Source organism: Sciurus carolinensis, chromosome 5, assembly GCF_902686445.1.
Source record: "Sciurus carolinensis chromosome 5, mSciCar1.2, whole genome shotgun sequence".
Classification (NCBI taxonomy): domain Eukaryota; kingdom Metazoa; phylum Chordata; class Mammalia; order Rodentia; family Sciuridae; genus Sciurus; species Sciurus carolinensis.
Window position 1 is genome coordinate 162636796 of NC_062217.1, and position 18391 is coordinate 162655186.

Below are 18391 nucleotides of genomic sequence, written 5' to 3' on the forward strand. Positions count from 1 at the left end.
CAGGCTTCTGTCTCCTTCTATCCTGTAGACCGTAGGTCACATCCGGAGACAAACATTAATTGCAATGCAGTTAATGACGGTGTTTGGTGTTTTAATATTCTGCCTAGAAAGTCCTGGTGGTGATAAGGATTCTGGGGATGGTCACTTACTTCCTCTGAGAAGCAGGGGAATCACAATTTGGGCAACCACCACCATGATCCTAATTCAGAGCAATGAGATCTGGCCTTGGGTGACTTTAAGTGATGTCCTCTTGACCAGCACTCAGCTAGATGCTGGAAGTAAGAAAAACGGCCCCATTCTGAGTTGTTATCTTTTATCAAAATACTTGCTATCTGTAAGTCTAGACAAGTCATTTAATTCAAATATGATGGTAACTAGAGAGTCCACCAACTTTATTTAGTATAAAACTGCATTTGGGAAACAGGAAATAAATGTCATATGTGGGCCCTACACTAAATCCGATTCCTTTTAGTATTCATAAATGAGGCATTTGATTTGGTCCAAAGCAGTGGCTTTTGACCAAGGCACTTGTGCCCCTGCCCTGAGGGGACCCTTGGCAATGTCTAGAGATGTTTTTGAGGATGAAGCTACCCAGGGATACAGCCAAATATGGACAGTGTCCAGCACCCGACAGACCCATTCTCCCGGGACTAATAATTAATCTGCCCCTGTCAGTCACCCTCAGTCCTTGTGATCTGCTGCCCCAAATCCCAATATCTCGACACTGGCAATTTCTACTGACATATAGATTTCAAGATTCCCAATGAATTAAGATAAAATAGACACCACAATAATCATTTTTTTTAAAAAAAAGAAAACAATGTTTATTAGGATATTCTGGGGTAGAGGTGGCCAAAGGGTCTACGTACACTCTGTAGTGCTTGAGCAACAGGCTAACAGAAAATTCAAACATCACAAAACCACTTCCAAAGTCCAAATAGGAAAACTTGTACTTCGATGCGTAGTTGTTCCTGCATGGGTGTTGGCAAGGAAGCCAGTTGCGTACAGCTGTGTGAGGAAGAAGCGTGGGAAACCTCTGGAGGGTGCACAGGTGTCCTCGGGAAGTGAGGTCCACAGATCCGAGATAAATGTATCACCCATCCTCTGCAAGTGGAAAACCCCAGAAACACACACTACCACATGGCGTCCCTGTTGCCTCCCTAAACCAGAGGCTCCTTGAAGAAGCTGGCTGCGCCCCTCATCCCAGCTCTGATGAGCCTGGGTGTCTGGCCCCCTCGCTCTGGAAAGAATTCTGGAAGCATCCCCCAAATAATCAGAATCCTTCTCCAATCCCACCTGTATTGTTACCTGGCATGAAACAGAAGAACAGCAGCTGAAACATACCCTCGGGTTAAGGGTAAAAAATGCAACGGCATCCAAAAATACAAGGAAAAAAAAATACCACATCCTAAATCTCACACAGCGCCTCAGCAGGAGTTGGATTAAACAGAGAAAATAATTTCAATATCAAGGGAAAATGCGCACAAGATAGGAAAACTCTTTCAAGCAAACTGGTGAAAAGAGTTTCCCCCTCTCCCTTGGGTGAGGGAAGGGAGAAGAAGAGAAAAGATGGATAATTAGGAGAACTGAGAGGCCCTGGATTTCAGGTTTGTGAAATTACTTCTTCAATCCTCTGAGGACAATCAGCTATTTCTGAATCCAGAAAAGCAGAGAAGTGCCTGATTACTGTAAGACGCAGCCAAACGAGGCAGGGCAGGGCAGTCTGTGATTGGGTTCTATGGTTTCCATGCTCCCCCACCCCCCCCACATTTCAGAAGTGCCTTCAGCTAAAGATGAACAATAAAAACACAAATTCCAGATCATGGTTTGCACGCCAGGAAGATAATGCTGGATCACACAGCTCAGCAGCGGTTGTGACAGAGAGAGAGAAAGAGAGAGCAAGCTCTGTGGATGGAGCCTTACACTCCAGGGCACTAGAAGGCCCAGAGACCTTCACCCATTCCCTGCCAGTCACCCGGGCCTGGCTCCTGACTCCTGACAGCCCTGGGATTCATGACCCAGCATCCACTGGATTGTCCAATTCCTTGTCCTACCACTATCTAGTCTCATATCTGTGGCATCTGGCAGGCATCTGGGGTCACTGTGCACACTCAAAGTTAAGCTGTTTCGAAGGACCCCTGCTGGCTGTTTGCCCCTCAGGTGAAGCAGCTCGGGTGTCTCCTTCCTACCTGTCCTGAGGCTGCAATCTGATTGTTGGTGCACCTATGTGGTCAAGTCACGCCTTCTGAGGCCCAGAGGAGTGACACCTGGGTTCTCCATGATGGCCTTTCAGGTTTAGGCTGAGGGTTTGCCTTTCCCTTGTGGGTAAGCTGGCTTTGCTCTTGTGCCCATGGGGACTGGGACTTATCTGTTGGAGACCAAGTCTGATAAACCAGTTCATGGACTACTTATAAAGAGGATGTCAAACTGAAGGATTCTATCAATATGGAAGGGATGAGTGTTTCTCTTAAATTGTTATCAGAGGGTTCAAAACTCTGTAGTTACTTGTGGGAAGATTCAGCTCCAAATGGTGGTTCATCTAGCCAGAGGATCTGCTCAACAAAGTGCTGCATTGACCAGCGTTTGACTTTGCTTTTCAGGATGCAGATGGAGAGTCTTCATCCTTGGAAGTGGTCTGGGAGTGGTGGAGTGGTCTAGCCTTCTTTCCAACATCCTGTGCTTGAGGATTCTGGCAGATGTGGAGCACTATGGGACTGGCTGGTCAGGTTCCTCCAGGGACAACTGCTAGCTTTTCATCTCTCAGCAAGGGACACAATGGACAGATTCAAAGTGGCTAAGGTCCCAGTATTTTCTAAGACCTTTTTTCCAAACTCAGTATCTCATAAGGACAATTTCAGTGTCAGTACCAGCTATGCCAATGGACTAGTTCTTGCCACTGTGTGACAGAATGAAACCCTTCAAGGTCCCAACCATTTTCATGCAACTGACATGTTTAAGTACCTACTATGGCTCACACTTTCTGCCAGAGAAGACTGGTGAGCAGGAAGACATGCTGGGTCAGAGGAAGTGGCTGAAAATCTCTGCTCAGTCTCCTGGCATCCTGTACAGAACAAAAATGGGGATTGCTAAGAGAGCCTGGCTTGGGATGAAGACAAGAAAATCAGAGAAACCTTCTATTGATGCTGGTGCTGTGCTTGGCAGCTGCCCTTGAGCAAAAATAAACTCCCCATGGCAGTGGGACAAGATGCTGATATTGGCACCTGCCAGAGGCAGACAGCCCAAGTCGCAGCTGTGCTGGTCAAATGAGCCTGGAGACCTTAGGGGGCTGAGGCCTCCATGACTATTAGCAGGCTGCGGTGCTCTGCAGGCAGTTTATTGAAATAGGGTTTGTGTGCCTTCCCCACCCCCCTGGGCTGGGTCTCAGAACAATCAGAAGTGCAGGTGGCACGTGGCACGGAACACCACCCCTAAGCTGTCTCTGGGAGGGAGGAGAGGCTCTACAGAGAACAAGGGAGCGACCAAAAATGCAAAGTGAACACAGGGCATGCTTGGGGCGGGGGTCAGAAGATGAACTTTTGACTTGAGGATTAGCGTCACCTTTGATTGTCTGGCTCCCAAGAAAAGTTTCTCCTCCTTCATAAAAGGGACATCTGATGGGACAAGAATGAGTTTGGGTGGCAGTGCATTTAGAGCGATAAGGGTGAGGAATTGATGGGAAGGGATCCTGTTAAACACTTAGGTGATAAAGAACAAGGGTGGAGGCGAAGAAGTCAATCAACAGTATGAAAGGAGAGTGAGCCAGCCAAGGTCCTGAGAACACAGCTGTCCTCAGAAGCAAGGCCGACCGAGCATAAACCCGCACAGGCGCCGTGGCAGCTGTAAGGCCTCTGCAGTGAGGATATTCAGGGGTATAGTCTTCATGAAGAATCTCGGACAACAGACCTAAAACAAATGGTCACTCGAGAAGAAAAGCTGTGTCAAAGTCCAGAGGTGCCAGATCTACAAGAGATTCTATCTTAGGATAAGAGTAAAACGTGGCTCCCTAAGGCATCCAACCACATCCCTGGAATTTCTAAAAAGAAAGTCCTTCCTCTGCCACCCGTATATTAGCTCTGGCTTCCTTTCTCTAAAGGAACAACTGCCTACTGCAAAGACTCTGGCTGTTTAGTCAGAAGACTCCTGTATTGATAAGCAAGAGATATCAGCAGACTGTACGGCATGCGGGCCCCTGGCACGTGGCTTCCTGTGGCACCTTATGTTTCATCTGTCCAAATCCATGCAGATGGGCCTTCCACCATCAAGGTGCCTGCGCCAGTGGTAATTCACTCCCATCTGTGGCCATTGCTTGCAGGTCTTTCTTGAAAAGATGGGTCTCCCATGGTCTCATTTGCTCCAGTCGAAGAGCAGAAGCCAAAGCAACAGAGCTCCTGGGAGTCTGAGTCCGGGACATCAAGAACAGTGTTGGGAAAGAGTTAGAAAATGCGAGCTCATTTAAATAGCCCTTTTCTGGTCCACAGTTTATTGACTTAAATAAGTCCTGCAAGTCTAACTACAAGAATGAAAACTTATTTTCCAAAAGACAGCTCCTCCGAGGACACCAGTTTGTAAATAATAATTGAAATACATTTATGCTGGATTCTAAGAAAAGAATCTGCTAATTATATAAACTCCCGCTGCTCCTACATCTCTTCTCTCCACTGCTTGACACTGACTCAGAAATGCTTCCGCTCTCCCACTTTCCTAGTTCAGCAGATGGAGCGTTTCAGGAGTGGCTGATTTAGAGACAGGGAGGCCTGAGGGAAATGGATGCAGCTGGGAAAGACCCAGCCTCAGAGCGACCTGGCCCCAGAGTGCAGGCAAGACAGGAGCAGTCCCAGTGTAGACCAAATTCAAGGCCAGAGAAGTCCTGCACTGTCTTGATGAACCTGAAGCCACAACTTCTAAGACATGTTTTTGATAAGATAGACAATCATTTAAGAAAAATAAAATTAAAGCAGAAACCACCCTCCTCCTCTCATCGCAGTCTGGATAGTTTATTATGCTTAATGAAAAATAACTAGGTAACTCTCAACATCTACTTTTTCTATTAGAGGCTCGAAAAAAATCAGATATGGAAAAATAAATATTCAATTGGCATTCTGAATTCCCTCTCTATATTGTGCACTTCTTCCTTCGTGTGCTCTATTAAAGATACTCAAACATATATTAGCCAAAGATATTCAACATCAAAGAGGAATGGATGTGCTTCTAATCAACATGGCAATATTGCCTTTTTTTATTCTCTTTCTCTGAAATAAGTAGGGCGTGGCTCGACTTGATCTGAGAGTCACGGTCTGCATGGACTTAAGTTTCTGTTCATGCGTTGTCAATATCACCCACCTTGAGACGCTTTCTGTAAGAGACTGGACCTCAGGAGACAGCTCCTGTGTTTGTGACACCCCAAAAGCGGGGACTGAAGGACCAAAAGTAGTGAACCACTTTGGTTTAGAAACACCTCACAGGGAAGCCAAATAGGTAAAAGATTTAAACCATTTGCCTGCAACAGTCCTGGGGCGAATGATGGTGTTTCAGCTCACTGTGGTAAATTGAGATCACACTGCAGGACAGGACTCCTTGCCTGCCTTGATTGTATAAGAATCTCCTTAATGTGCTGTTCCTCAGCAAGATCCTTCCCCCTGTTTATTTAATAAGTAACTTATTTTCAAATGGAGGATTGGTAACTCTAATATACTTTTATCTCTAGAAAATAAATGGGGTCTTTGTTAGTGATAGAGCTTTTCAAAATTTAATTTATGTGTTAATATCTATGCAGTCTTCAATGAAGGCTGCCCTTGTTAGCACAGAGAATGTCCATTTCCTCTTTGGTCATCTGAAGCTAATTACTTCTGCAAGCAGCAGAAGGAGTCAATAGCTTTCTACAGTGGATCACATAGAATCAGACCCATATGCCACCAGTCCAGTGTATATACACAGAGATTCCTTCATCAAAACAAAATATGCTCTGGAAGAGATATGCTCTCATAGATGACTGGCATTCCAAATGTTTTGACACATTTAAAGTGTTTATTCAAAGTAAGAGTCTTTATGGAACTTTTTACTGATCAAATACAATTGGGTGTTTGATGCATTTCCCTTGAAAACATTTTGAAGTGAAAACCCTTGGTAGTGAGCATTATACATTTGTGTTTATTAACATTTGGATATAAATGTACTTCAAACACTGAAAGAGCTAAAAGACTAGGCCTTTCTCTGGGATTTCGTAGATATCCTCCTCTCCCCCACCCTCAGTGATCTGATAAATCTTCCTAGGCAAACCTCAGCGGGCAAAGAGGATCAGTGTGAGACGTGCACCCTGGGCTTCCTCCTCGGGCTCTCTCCCAGCACGGGAGGAAAGCTCCTGCTCCCTAGGACCCTGAGGAGGGAGACACAGCCATAGGTCCTTGATCACTGCACATCCTGAATGTCACCATCTAAACCAGACTTCAAAAGCACACTTGAGGGTCTCTTCGGTTACCGAAGGGAATGAATGAGTCTAGCTACCAGGGCTGGGCGCCGTAACCCGAGAGCCCTGTCCTGTTCGGCTCGTCTCTGCCGGTCAGCATGCCTCCCCAGGCCACATGACGTGGACCCTCTCCATCCATAGACCTTGGTTCTTTTTCGCCCAGCCAGTCACAGTCTGTCATGGGGGACATGGAACAAGACACAAGCAGATTCTTGATCAACTTCAGACTAAACTGCTCTCAACAGGGGCAGAGACATGGCAGTTGGGAGTAAAGACTTAGGAAAACAACTTCACACCCCGGCAAGGATCAGCATTGAGAGACAGGGCAGCACATGCCCTGCCCTAGTCCCCTGCCCCAGTCAAAGCCACTTTTGCCCAATACCATGGAAACCGAGGCATCCAGTTGTGTCGATGGCAATGGTGCCATGAGACACTGCAGAACACATACAAGCGGCCACCAGTTTCCTGGCCTGTGTGCGCACCTACATTTCAACACAGGATGAAAGACAGTGCCCAGCTGCTCTGTTTCCTCCGATCTGCCCGCAGCCACGTGATGCAGAGCTTTCTGCTAAAGCAGGAGCTCCTGGGGTCTGCTTTTGAAGAGTTGTATTTGTGGAGTTAGAGTCGGAGCTACACTACTTGCGAGAGGGAAGCAAGCTCCACGTATTTTGTATTAAACCATCAGTAAAAAAATGAAGACAATATCGTTACTTTCAAAATATAGAAAGCCCATAGTTGAAATCATTGAGTAGTAAAATTTTTTTCTACATATAACCTCATAAATGTAAAGAGTATTAGAGTGACCATCAGCTATACTGACTCTCGTTAGTTTAAGGGCTTCTCACTCAGGTAAGGCTTAGGAGAGTGTCGGTCAATGACCAAGGAACTGAGAAATTTCGCATTCACTCCCCCCCTATCTTGACTAAAAGACAGATACTACATTTGGATGTAACAGGTGTTTCTTGTTTCATAGGAGAGCAGAGAACTGATTATGCACATAAACATTAGCGTGGAAAATGCTAGTACATGTAGAAGGTGAACATCAGTACAAGCTTGTTTCCACAAGGCCCACTTTTGATGATGACCTTTACTTTGTGACCCCCCCCAAAAAAAGCTTGTCATCCATGTTAGATTGCCATTTATCATTAGAAATCAAAGTCATTACATGACATGAAGGAAAATCCTTAGAAAGACTAACTTCCTCTCTAGCTAGTAAGTGCCAGAGTTAAAACTTTTAAAACCATCATCATCATCATCATCAACAAAACATGGTCCCAGTTTGCTTTACAGCCAAATTTACAAATTGTCCCCTTAAAGTACAGCATGCCCCAAAGCCTTTGAGTGTGGGATGCAGCACCGACTCAGGCTGTCCAGAGAAGCCCCTAAGGATCACAAGAAGCTTTCTTTAAAAAAAGAAGAAAAAGAAAAGTTCCAGTTGGATGAAACTGTTTCTCAACCGAGCTCCTAAAACTGGATTTTCAGATATACAAGAGGACAGGAAACAGATAACTTGGTTTTTGTCTTTTTACATGTCCATATTGTTTTTTAAATGCAGCTACGATGTTTCTGCCAAAGATAAAGATAACAGGGTGGACAGAGCAGTTACCACCGGAACCAGCAGTGGGCTCAAACCGCAGCTTGGAGGTGCCGCCATTGATTTTGTGGTTATGTGGCTGGAGGGACCAGCAAGACCGTCCTTTTCGTAATCGCGCTGTAAGAGAGAACATTTCCATCATCACCCACGGCTCAGATCCGTTCCCTCACACTCTTACCCTGGCTGACCCACTCACCAAGGCTGACTGAGACTGTACCACTGAGATTACATTTTGCTGACCTGTCGGTTTCACGAGAAGGAATCATGAACTTGAGTGAGGCCCAGACACTCCTTCATACTGAATCATTAAGATCCATTCTGGGGGAAAATATTTGAGCTTGGGCGTCTCTGCCCACCTCCCACCCCTTCCAAGGTCACCCCGCCGCTGTACAACAGGGAATGCTTCCTCTAGGCAGCACTGGCTTAGAAGCTGGCTTTCCTCCCACCAGAGAACCAGGGCAGGAAGGCACCATCTTGGAAAGCTTGCCCAGCCAAGGTAGAGTTCCCACAGAGATGGGCCACAACTAGCGCCACCAGGGCAGACAGAGCAGGCAGGGGGTTCTCTCCATCAGTCAGTTCCATGCCAGGTTTTACAGCAGGACAGTCAGAGGGGGCCAGGAGCTTGCCCAGCTCCTTGCCACCAGCCCAGACCCCTGGTTTCAGGACTCCTCAGCACAGTTGTCCCTCCCAGGTTGGACTCCTCCGTCCCACAGCCAACCTGCTCCATCCATCACACCATATCCCACAGTGGACCAGGACTGGGATCAGCACACAACAACTATTCCTCTCCTCACCATGAACTGGGGAGGGTAATGGGACCTGCCCTCTCTACCTGCGTTGCTGTGGAGGTCAGAGGAACTGCAGGCAGAGGTCATCCAGGAGACACCAAGGGCCCCGTGCATCTTCTCCATGCTGGATGACTTTCTGTGACTGGGCTTTCAGAGGGTCTCATGGCATCAGAACAGGGAATGCTTAGCACTGGGGCTGGATCTCAGATGAAGATCCACACTTAGTTCTAACTGCACTGACTCCAAAGTCTGCACCTTGCTCAGAGGGCAAATGGACAGAGAGCGTGCCTTCAATTTTTTCTGGACCTGAAACCTTATTGCCTTGGTGCCTCGTGTATCATCTCATGCCCTGGAGCCCAAAGGCTATGTCTATAAATGCAGGAAAACCCCAAAAGGAACATGACTTACATCAGAAAGACAGAGATGTGTACTGCCCGAAACATTGGATTTCAGCTTCTGTGCCTGGAGAAAGACAAGGAAGGGGGGGAAAAAAAAAGCTCAAACATAATAGGGAGAGTAATTACTGATGATCCATTAATCAATGGTTCAGGGCAGCACTGTCCAATAAATACATGAGTCACACCTGTGAGACCCAGCCATAATTTACAATATGCTAGTAGCCACCTAATAAAGAGATAACAGGTGAAGTTAATTTTAATAATATATTTTATTTAACCCACTATATTACCATTTCAACATGTAATCAATATAAAAAATTAATGAGATGCTTTACATTCTTTATTTCACACTGAGTTTTCAAAATCTGGTGGTGTTTGACGAGGCATGTCTCCGCTCAGACCTGCCTCATTTCAAAAGGCTCAAGAGCTACTTGTCACTAGTCCATCTAGGGACAGTACAGGCAGGACTGGGCTTCTAAAAGGAAAATGAGGAAGTGGCCAGTTATTTTTATTTCCGAATGTTCTTTCTGGGGAGTGCCTTCCTCTACTTGAGAATTGCCAATAGAAATCCCCACTTATTAGTAAACACACAGATGTCTTCCAGAAGTGGTTTGTTTGTTCATTTGTTTGCTCATTACTTCAATCAACAAACACTACCAGGCTACTACTATTTTCCAAGCTTCTACTATTTTCTGTTCACAGGATGGTGAACAGAAAGCACTAATAAGGACACCTCTCCCTGGTTGGGCGGTAAGGCACAGGACAGGGACTCTTTCAGATGGCCATCCTTTCAAACAGGCAGGGCAGTACAGATCCTGATCCAGCAGGTGCCAGGGGCTGAGCAGTGAGGACTTTAAGCTCCATTTTCCCTCAAATGGACCAACTCCACTGGGCTTCTGCCTGAGAATTCAGTGCCATCATTCAAACAATTAGAGCGAACACCCTTGTTGTGAGAACTACTGACCCAAGACAGTTCTCTTGTTTTACAAAGCAAAACAATTAGAGCCCAGAGAAGTTAAGTGACTTATCGAAGGTCATACAGCAATTTGCTTGTAGAGTCAGGACGCATCCAATCTCTTCAGCTCTTGTATGAAAATAAAAGCTATTTCCTGCATTGACAGTGTTTCTCCAATCTCTACCCTCCCCCAAATCCACACAAGGACTCCTCCCGTGATGTTCCATCCTCACCCACAGCAATAGCCACCCTTTGGCACCAAAAGACAGCTCATTTGTCGGTGAGGTCCCATTAAGCATCACACCTGAATCAAGGGGCACCTGAGTGACCGGCTCTGCGTGCATGCTGCAAGACTTCTGTGACTCACTGAGGACATGCTAGGCTGCGAGTGCAGCATGTTGGCCCAATGAGTAATTTTCTGACCATAATGCCACTCGGAAGGCATCATAATCTTTACCTACATTTGCATATGCCAGCTGTGAATATGAAATAGAAACCTTTAAACAGGCTTCGAGAATAAGACACTGTGAAGCACCCCGGGCTGTTCAAAGGTCACTAAATGTTATGTATAAGGAGATCAGAGGGGAAACTGGAAGAGGAATTGAACCTCACTCGAAAGCCTACTTTTAATCTATATTAATAGCAAATCTGGTCCACTGCACTGTTACCTACAGAGAAGAATGTGTAGAACTTAACATGTTTTATTTCCGTCCAAGATTGGAATTGTGCCCAGACACTAAAATGGCCCTAAAACATCCCATTTTGCCTTTTCTTTTCAAGACCATAATCTATGAAAGACAAAAACCCTTGCTCAGGGCCTCTGTATAACTAATGCAGTCATTAAATTGTGCAGAGAAGGCAGCCTGTGCACTGGTCACAGCTAAGTTGCTCCTTAGTGTCCTGGACCACACTGGCCTCAGAGCACCAAGGCTGGGCAGGCCTCCTCTCCACTCTGTTCCATAGGCTTAGCTCTCGTGGGCGGTGCTTTGCTCCTGGTGACATTCATCAGCTGTGTTTCTCTGTCACTTCAGGAATCTGAGGCAGCACTAGTGGAATCTCGCCATGATGAAGTAATTGTGAGGGGCTTCCAGCAGTGGGCCAGGAAATGCCTCCGTTTCACAGATGTTACTGAGTGGCTCAGCCTGCGCAGGTAGAGCTCCGGCCCTCATTAGTCACTGGGGGCTTCTTACTGTGCGCAGCACTTAGGAGCCTTTGCCAGGTCCACATGCCTATGAGTAAAACTGCCAGCTTTGTCCTCCCTCCAGGAATGGCTGCGATAAGTGTTCAATCACAGGAACACATGCTTAGACATGCTCCAAGTGTGTGAAGTCTCTGGGCTCCTGTTGCCCCAAAGCAGCCCTCCTACTGACTTCTAATGGTCAGCATATGGCCTTGTCTCCCTGTGGTGCCACTGAACTCACAAAGTTGGAGGCACGAGCCCCCAGCTCCTCTGGCCTGGAGGACCACCCTGACTGGCACAGCTGCATGAACCCCTGAGTTCCAGTAAGACGGCATCAGGCCCCTACCTATTGCTGCTGAGAATAGGCCTACTCCCTTGTCACCACCTGCCCAACCCATAGCACGTAGGACTCTAACCCCTCTGCCTCCATAGACTATTAACAGGCTTCTCGCAGAGAGGTTCCAGGGCCCAGGAAACCACCATGACAGCAGAGTCAGGGAAGGGCACAGCAGAGATGCCCTGAGGTCCATCTAAACCCAGAGGGGCCACAGTAACAGGTGAAGGGCAAAAGTTACCTGCTATTGGGATGGCAGATGGCATGTGAGTGACAGGATCAGAGGTTGCACATGGCTGTGAGATCCTTTTAATGCCTCAATGAATGAGAAGCAGATGAGAGAGGATCTGCTGCCTAGACTGGGGGGCAGTCACTGCAGAGAGAAAGTTGTGCAGTGCCCCCAACATCATGTGAGCTGCAGCCAGAGGGGCAGAGCCCAGCCTCCAGAACTCTGGGTGTCTGGTGGTCACTGCTTAGGCATCCCAGTGACAGCTGAGGGATAGAAAACTTCATCTGCAGATCCAGAATCTACTTACGAAAATCAGAGATTTAAAGCCCATTTTAGAAGCCCAAGAAACCTGTTATTTCCACATTTTAAAGGCCTTTATTGAGTATTTGTAAAAACATCACCAAATAATCGCTGTCTTGCTAGTCAGGTCTGATAAATGCAAGCAGATAAAATTATAGGATGTCCCTCCTCTTCAACTCTTGCAAAGGGTATATACATAGTTTAAATGTTGTCCTATTCACTGACACTTGGGATAGTCCCAGGAAAATTAAAAGGAAAAAAAAAAATCTCAAACTCTGTAAGAAGTAAGTTAGAAACTGAAAGAGCATCTTTTATCCCTGAATTATAAACTGGTCAAACCAAGGGTCTGGCACAGGGCATGTGGTTTTTGTTGTGAGCCCCAAAACCTTGCTCATTCTGGGATATTCAGGAACTCAACTCACGGTTTCGCCAGTCTGTACCTACCTGGATACTGAACCTTAAAGTCTGTGGTATTAAAATAGGGTATGTCTTGTAAAGAGACAGAGAAGAAAGTATTTCTGACAGTCCAACTGAACAATCATTACAGTATGTTGGCAAATGATTTATCGAATGTCTTTTATGAAAAAGTGCTTCCTAGTTTCCCAGCAGCTAGTTCCTAGTGATGGTAGTTTGGGGAAGCTGCCTGACTCTGCATTGTGGAAACCATGACATATAGCACCTTGAGGTTTGTATCTTTAGAATGGAATAATGCAAATGTGCACAAAGCAGCCTTCACCACATTATGGAAAAAGAAGGAAACCTGTTCTTTAGGCTCTTTATAAGCTTTGTCCCCCCAGCAGCTGCTGCTTTTCTGTTATAAAATTGTCACTGGCGGTAATCTGCAAGTCCAGGCACGTCGCATAATAGAATTTCCAGGGCACTATAATTGCGAGGCCAGACCTCGCCAGTCCCTGGCACCAGAGGGTTAATAAATGCATTAGATGCTGTTAACCTCTGTTACCTGGAGTCAGCGCGGGGCCTCTCCTGCTTTTACCCAGTGATTAGCATTTGGAAAGCCAGTCTTGTGCCAACGGCATTCCGTGCAGAATGCACAGGCGGACACATAATTTATAGCTCACAGTCAGGTCCCCACATGGTTCTGCCCACAGTAGGCTCTCCAGAGCCTTGGGGACAGGTCAGGCTCGTGAGCAGCATGTATGCTCTGTTTATGGAACTGGAGACTTAAAAGTGCACCCGCTCAGAGCCCGGCCTTTGCTGCCCCAGGACTCCATTTCTGTAGAGAAGCCAGTGTTTAATCTGGGGGTTTTAGGCAGCTGTCAGCCAGCAGGGCATGGAACATTTCTCTGCTCTCCTCCATGCAGAAGAAAAGTCATTTTTTGCTCTACCTCCAGAAAATAAAACCAGAGGAAGCTGCCCAATCCAATAGCAACAGACTGTCCAGGCTGAAGCCAAATAGTCATAATTAATGATGCTCTGGTTCTTTTCTCCCTTGCTTTACTGATTAGAGAGATTTGCTATATTAGGAACCTGTTTGCTTAATGACAGAATACAAGCAATAAACAGAGAAATACACAGACTGTAAAATGCAATCAACTTTGCTCTCCAGCACTCACTAAGTACCTCGCTGCATCTATCACAGTTGTCAATACCAGTTTATTAGCATACGAGTCTCTTCTGCAGCTTAAATTAGACCCTTGCTAGGGAAAACCATTGCATGAGTTCTTTCTGAAACAGTCTGGAAACAAAGTCCAGAACTCGGTTGTCTCTCAATTTAAATGTGCATATCTTATGTTCCCTTGTAAAACAAAATGTAGGAAGAAAGGTGTATTCCTAATCCCAAATGATAACTGAGCAGAGCAGCTTGCTTCAGAGTTTGCATTTTTCACATTGTATTTGAATAGACACACCTGATTATAGACTTGCATGGGGAGTAGTTATCATATAACAAGTCTATTGTGTACTTGATACATACATGCTCAAATTAATTTCTGCATGTAAAAAGAAACTTAAAAAAACAAAACAAAACAAAACGAGCCTGCCTATGGGTGGATTCGAGCTAAGTCATGGTGGCTGCTTTTTTGGAGTTTGGTATTGACTTCTGGGAGAGCTGAAGAGGTTTTATTGCTCGTCTGGTCACAAGCAGTTGGCCAGCCTTTCTAAAATCCCTGCCACTGTCTATTTTGAAACTCACCTTCCTGGTGATTTGCTTTTCCTACAAACTCGGTAACAACCCCTGCAGTCCCTGGTCTGAATAATGTGCAGTAAAGTCAGCTGCGTAAAACAAGTGGACACATAAATAAGGCCTGCTCAGGGCCCCTGGGCCTGGGTGTTTGTCTTTCAGAGCCTGTGCTCAGCAGGGAAGGGATCCATTTCCTCCAAGCAGAATTCTGCCAAGAGGAAGTAAGGGGCTGTGGAGAATGCCAGGGTGAGCGGGAAGCGTCCTTCTAAGAAGTGACTGGCGATAATCCTCAAGTGGCAATTTTACCACTGAGCCTGGAACTGACAGGTCTCCTCTATCGACCCCTCCCAAAACACTTTGTCTCCATATAGCCTGAACCTTGGCCAAAGGCTTTCATTACATTAAGCTCTAAGAAGGTCTAGTAAAGATTCTACACTCAGCACAGGTTCATGAAGGCTCAAGGCTGCCAAGTTTAGTCAGTTTGGACCGGTTGTGCCAGGTCCTAAGATGTGGTAGGGGAGGTTGCAGAGGGGGCAGCGGTGCTTCCGCACCTGGAGAAAGCCTGGCTCAGACTGGCTGGGCTGAGTTTGGACAAGGTTTCCAAGAACACGTGGACAGAAAACTGAAATGAAGCCAGTTGGAGTCGGGGGATGGGGCTGGTAACCTGGAAGGTGACATGGGAATCTGCTCTAGAGCCCACCAGGTCACGGGTTCCTGGTACCCACAGGGCAATCAGAGTTTAATTGGGCCACTTAGTTGAATTTACTGCCAGCCTAGAGCAGAATCCTTTCTTGACTGTGCTGAGGACTGGATCTATAGTTCGTCAATTGAGAAATTAAGTCAAAAGGCAAAATCATTTAAAAATGACACATTTGTATGAAACTACTTTAAAATCTAAATGTCATTCATTGACTAAGATTGGGATACATGACCAAGGCCACCATTTTTTTTTTCTTTTTTTTTTTTATGAAAAGAGCCTACTAACTGGAGTTCCCTACCTTATGCCTTCCATAAGCAATACCTCTGAATCATGGTATATAATTCCCAGTTTGGGTTTCTTTAAACAGGAGCAGGATTTGTTTTTGACACCCACAGAAGAATCTCAGTGCAATCTTTCTACATTTTTATAGTCTTTTTCAGTCTTTTACAGTTTTTTTTTTTTTTTTTTTAAGAAATTTGCCTTTTCCAATGTATTCAGCTCAGTTTTCATTGAAACAATTATGCTTTTTGGCACTCCGATTTCAATCATTCATATATACTATTTAATTAATTGATGCTAGCAAAATACTAAATATAATCAGCACAAAAATATGTGTGAACAAATATTCTTGGCTTGGTAAGCCTGTGTGTCAACTGGAGACAACAAAGGACACAGGTGGGCAGAACAGGGGCAGCTGCTAGCTTGGAGCATTCACTGAGTCTTGCACTAGTGTTTGTGTAGTGGGAAGGCTGGCTTCTGTGGTGAGCTGGTAAGTGAAGTTGTTAGGAGACCTTCTGCTATAATTGAGAATTTGCTCCTGGTACTGACTTGTTTGATAAGGTATGTTTAAAAACAAAACAAAACAAAAACAAAAAACTGGGCTGGGATTGTAGCTCAGTGGTAGAGCGCTTGCCTAGCATGTTTGAGGCACTGGGTTCCATTCTCAGCACTGCATATAAATTAATTGATTAATTAATTAATCAAAGGTCCATCAACAACTAAAAATTTTTTAAAAAAAGACTAGGAAAGTTCTAGACTTGGTTTTTCAATCAATAGCTATGATAATAATAATTCCTGTCCTAGAGTCTAAATCATAGCATAGGATTTAGACACAGTCCTTCTAGAGTTCAAGTTGCTGTTGACAATGTCTTAGCAACTCTGTGTTCTCTGGTCAGTCCTGGACTGGGGCAAGAGGGGGAAACTGTAAAACCTCAGGATAATTTGGCTTGTGAACATTACGTTGAAGAGAAGTGGCTCATGATCCTCTGCGATGCCTTTGCTTTAAAAATGGATGCACTGAAAGACACCATCCAGTAAGATAGATCAACAGTGCTCCATTAGCTAAGCTGTCCCTCAGGCTTCCCTGCCCATCTCCAGTACACCATGAAAGGATGCTGAAGGCTGGCACTTGTAACTTTACACTAATGGCAAGAGGGAAAGGCGCGTGCACAGCCTGTGTGCAGCACAGAGCTCCCCAGGACTCGCGGAGCTGGCCTCCTGCTTCTTTTCCTACCTTCACAGGATCATTTTACATCTCTTTTGCTTTTCCCCACATTGGGGCAAACATAGATTACAAAATACATCACATGACAGTGTGTTTTTGTTCATGGTTAACTTGCTTGATTAGGAAAATACTCAGACAAGAAGCAATTATGAGTTGTAGTTTAGAAAATTATGCCCAATTAACAATAAGATGATGCCAAACAAGGTGTGAAAGACATTTTAGTGTGTGTGTGTGGGGGGGGCGTGGATTCCACAGCACAAACATTTAGGGACTACGGTGTACAGGCAAGGAGGAGGGACTGCCCTAAAAGGAAATGGTAGTTTTCTCAAAGGTGCAGTTGGAAATGCAAATGTGCAAGAGCAACAGAAGAGATTCACCGTGGTCCCTGATGAGCAGCGCACGAAGCCTGTCTCATCAGGCCCGCATCCCATCACCATCAGATAATATTTATTAAGCCTCTCATTCTCCCATGCATTTATGTGCAGCTGAGTGCAGCCCCGTAATGGCTCTGTGACTTATGGTCTTGACTAAGGTTTGATAAAAAACTCCATTGCCTGGAGACAAAATGGCCAGGGGCTTTGGTTCATGCCCTGGGTTAGGAGATGGTACACTCCTATCACTGCAAAAATCAAGGTAAAGGCAAAATTAAAAAAAAAATATATATATATATATATATTACATGTATATATATTACATATATATATATATAATTTTTAAAAATGTGCTTTTAGCAGAAAAAAATACCTAAAAGACATAGAAAAACCAAATAGACTAGTGTTGATGTCTGATCATTACAATTAATAGTAGCCCCCACTGAGACTGATCCCAAATACATTTTAACAAATATTCCCTCCTGAAGAGGATACTCCTTTTTGTACAGATTGGAAACAGCAGTCCAGACTCGCCCAAGTTTCCATAGCTTGGAGTGGTTGTGCTGAGATTTGAACCCAGTCTCTTTGACTCCAAAAGCCATGCCTCCTGCCTCTGTGTCAGACCTCCACCTGTTGTCACTCATGCTCCTTATGTCAACGCTTAGAAACAGGTCTCGCTATCCTGCTGACAACTGAGGACAGTTCTGAGCAGTGCAGTAATAAGCCTGGGGTCACACAGTCAGCAGAACAGAGCTAGAAGCGATGGAGAGGTTACCGGGGTACAATGCACAGGGGCTCCTCCCGAGTCTCACTGCAGATACCAGGTGCAACTCCTGCAAATGCACCTGCTATAGGGAGCCAGAGGTCAGGTCAGGCTGGGTGGTTTCTGCTCCCAAGAGAGCCTGGGAGGTGAGTGTCTCTCATCATACCTGAGGTCCTTGCAGTTGAGGGGCAGGCAGAGAATGGTCACTTTGGGGGAAATGCCCATATGTCACCCCAATGCCCACAATCCCAATCTCTTCTCTAAATACCCTCATCCATGATGTGGTTCTACTAGGGCCTGAAACACGAGAGGCAGAGGGGGGAATCTTTAGGTTGAATTTTACACCACAAGAGACCCAGGGTCATTTTCTTCTACATATGTGAATCCTAGGGCTTGCACAGGAGCAGAACCATTTATTCAGGGAGGCATGGTTGGTTAGAAGTCCTAAAGATAAAAGGTCAGCAGGGAATACAAGAAATTGGATTTATTTATAGTAGGTGATCTAAGTGTGCTCAGAGGTATTCTCCTAGGTTACCCAGAGTGAGAGAGCATATTTATAGCCAAGATGGTACAGACATCCTCTTCCTTTTTATTAAGCATGTTTATTACCTAGCAATTGGGTTAAGCAATTGTCCAACCGCTGAATTACTGTCCTTCTGATGGGCTGCCCTC

At 45.4% G+C, this 18391-nt stretch overlaps 1 protein-coding gene across 3 annotated transcripts in view; it reads right to left on the reverse strand.

Moving 5' to 3' along the window:
- Positions 1–824: 824 nt before the first annotated feature.
- Gfra1 (GDNF family receptor alpha 1) overlaps positions 825–18391 on the reverse strand; it is a 193525-nt gene continuing 175958 nt past the window's right edge. For all 3 annotated transcript variants that reach the window (XM_047553994.1, XM_047553995.1, XM_047553993.1), the window contains 2 exons: positions 9254–9307; positions 825–8174 (listed from right to left, as the gene is read on the reverse strand). In XM_047553994.1, coding sequence (XP_047409950.1) covers positions 8019–8174; positions 9254–9307 — 210 coding nt within the window. In that variant the 3' untranslated portion in view covers positions 825–8018. The remainder of the gene's footprint in view (positions 8175–9253; positions 9308–18391) is intronic.